This window comes from Montipora foliosa, chromosome 9 (genome assembly GCF_036669935.1).
Source record: "Montipora foliosa isolate CH-2021 chromosome 9, ASM3666993v2, whole genome shotgun sequence".
NCBI lineage: Eukaryota > Metazoa > Cnidaria > Anthozoa > Scleractinia > Acroporidae > Montipora > Montipora foliosa.
Window position 1 is genome coordinate 5,878,608 of NC_090877.1, and position 2,500 is coordinate 5,881,107.

The window sequence follows — 2,500 nt, forward strand, 5'->3', positions numbered from 1 at the left end:
TGACCCGTCCCAGTGCTGTAACCTAACATGACATAAATTGTCAATAAGGGCTCGTGTATACTCCGCAAATTGAGCTATTGCCACGCTGAAACAAACAGGAAGTCAAAAGTATAAGTGGCAAAAGGTTAGCGAGGATTTTTTTCGTAAGCGACGTTCCAGGGATGAATTAAATTACTGATTGAATCAAATAAAAAATGGGCTGGCTGAATGTGACCGTGGACCTGGGGGCCCATTACTCGAAAGTACCGAAACTTTACGGGCCATTTTCGGGTGTCACAATTCCCTTTGTATCTCAAGTACGGAGAAGATTTAAGTCGTCAAACTTCACAGTTATTTTTCTTTCTCTTACCTTGAAAACACGTTAAAAGATTGGCTTTCCAAAACAAGCGGTTAGCAGTTTTACAAATTGCTTTTCGCGACTTTCGAGAAACGGGCCCCAGGAGAAAGAAAAGCTCCGGAGAGACTTTTTAAACGCCTTATTCAGTGTTTGTTTTCGCCTCAATTTTCGTTCGGTTGAAAGACGGAAAATATCTACGAAGCTATTTCATTGCAAATGATTTCTTGCTACGCAGAAGTCATGGGACTTGGCGTAAATTGCAATATTTCAATGAAACATCGTACCTAACACTGAGATATGTATTTGCTCGGTTTCCTACTGCATAATAATCTGCCAATGTAAGGATGTCAATACCGTGAGGAAAAGTTCCCTGTAAAAGCAAATGATATACATTGTATGACAGTTAACCATGCGAGTTGTACACCATGAAAATACTAATCATGCACATCGTCTGCATTTGAAGAATAACGGGCAAAACTGGTAGAACTGCAGTTGAAGATGGGGAAGGATGTGGGGAGTGGAAACGGAGGGGGTGGGGGGAGAGGGGGAAAGGGAGGAAAAGGAGTGGGGACAGAAGACAGCTGGGGACAGGGGAGGGGGAGGTAGATGTGGAAGGAGACGGTTATGGAGCCAGTCAGTCGGCCAGCAGAGTGGACAGAACCGGGAAAGAGGAGGCGAGCGTGTCAATGAACAAAAGAACAAGCGAGCCAGTAAGCGAAAAAAAACAAAAAAAACAAACAACAACAAAGAAACAAAAAAAGCTGGAAGGAACAAATGAATGAGGGAAAGAAACGCGAACCATGCAACGAACGCACTAATGAAGGAACGAAAGAGAAAACGAACAAATGACAAATTAGAACAAAAACTAATAGTGTGCACTAGCACTAACCTGCCTTCCCACGTTTTCTTGAAAAGCAGCCTGTGTGAGACAACAGTTCTCGATCACATATCACCCCAAAAAGACACTCAGAACACATCAAAGAAGCTAGAGTGGTTACCGCGCGGTTATCAGTCAAATGCGCCCCTCAACGACATTTTTTTCCTATTTCGAGACTGAGTAAAATTTAGGTGGACGTCAATCAAATGTTTCCATGACAATAGTCTTGTTCTCTTGGTGGCAGTTGAATTCGTTATGGAAACATGATTTGATTGACTGATAACCGCTGTAACCGTTAAAAACTTACGGAAGCTGCCCGCCTGCAGTTCACTTCGCGATCAAATAAGGCAGCAGTTACAAGGGAACTGTAAAGAAAAATATATTTGGAATAATGTGTGTGATAGGATAGAATATAGCGCTAACCTAACTCTTTTTACATGATTGGTTATCCTTACCCCCTCCCCCTCCACACTTCCCTCCACCGGCTTTATAGGTGGATAGATGCCACAAAAGTTGTTATCCTACTGCTGATTTCAACGTTAAAAAGCTATACAACAACTAACCAAATTAAAGAAAACGTTTGCAGAAGAACAAGCTTCAATACCGGAGGGTTCGTTTGGGAAACCAACATGGCAGCAGTTTCTTTTTTTGGCGGTATCTTCATGGTCACCGTGACGTCATTTGAAAATACTCCATACCCACCCCAAGATCGAGTTAGTTTTCTCTTTGAACAAAGCCCGTAAAATGAGGAAATTGAATTCAAAATGCAAACTATCAACCTCGGGATGGGTTAACAAATAACACAAACTTAATTTCACAAAACGTCAGAAAATACAGCAAACTTAGTTATATAGTAGAGTTTAAAGAAAAATAATGCCACTGTTACAATCTCAAATTTCGATGTCTGAAAAACAGGTGTGGAGACAAAGAACAATAGGTGTGAAAAAGATCTCTCTAAAAATAATCTCCATTCTCAGAAAGTAAATAACTATACAGCAATAATTCAAAAACCATGGCTGCTATTCATCTTGTGTGTTTATCAGCTCAGTTTGAAATAAATAGAAGGAGCCTGAAATGAAGCTGGGAAAATCTATAAGCTTCTATATATAGCACATATAAAGCGATCCCCTGCAAGACTTTTATTACACGTATGACTTGTACTGATAAAAGTGAATCAAATAGTATGTACCTGGCTATTTCATGCACATGTGGTTGAATTTCTTTGGGATCATATGCCCGAGCAAAGGACCAACAAACATAACATGCACCATCTCTAACGTGACTGC

The 2,500-nt window shown here is 40.6% G+C and overlaps 1 protein-coding gene across 2 annotated transcripts in view; it reads right to left on the reverse strand.

Annotated features, from left to right (window-relative positions):
* Positions 1–2,500, reverse strand: part of LOC137969441 (tubulin-specific chaperone D-like) — a 28,311-nt gene that overhangs the window by 13,695 nt on the left and 12,116 nt on the right. For both annotated transcript variants that reach the window (XM_068815669.1, XM_068815670.1), the window contains exons 20-24: positions 2,404–2,500; positions 1,522–1,579; positions 1,227–1,256; positions 622–707; positions 5–85 (exon numbers count right to left, since the gene is read on the reverse strand). In XM_068815669.1, coding sequence (XP_068671770.1) covers positions 5–85; positions 622–707; positions 1,227–1,256; positions 1,522–1,579; positions 2,404–2,500 — 352 coding nt within the window. The remainder of the gene's footprint in view (positions 1–4; positions 86–621; positions 708–1,226; positions 1,257–1,521; positions 1,580–2,403) is intronic.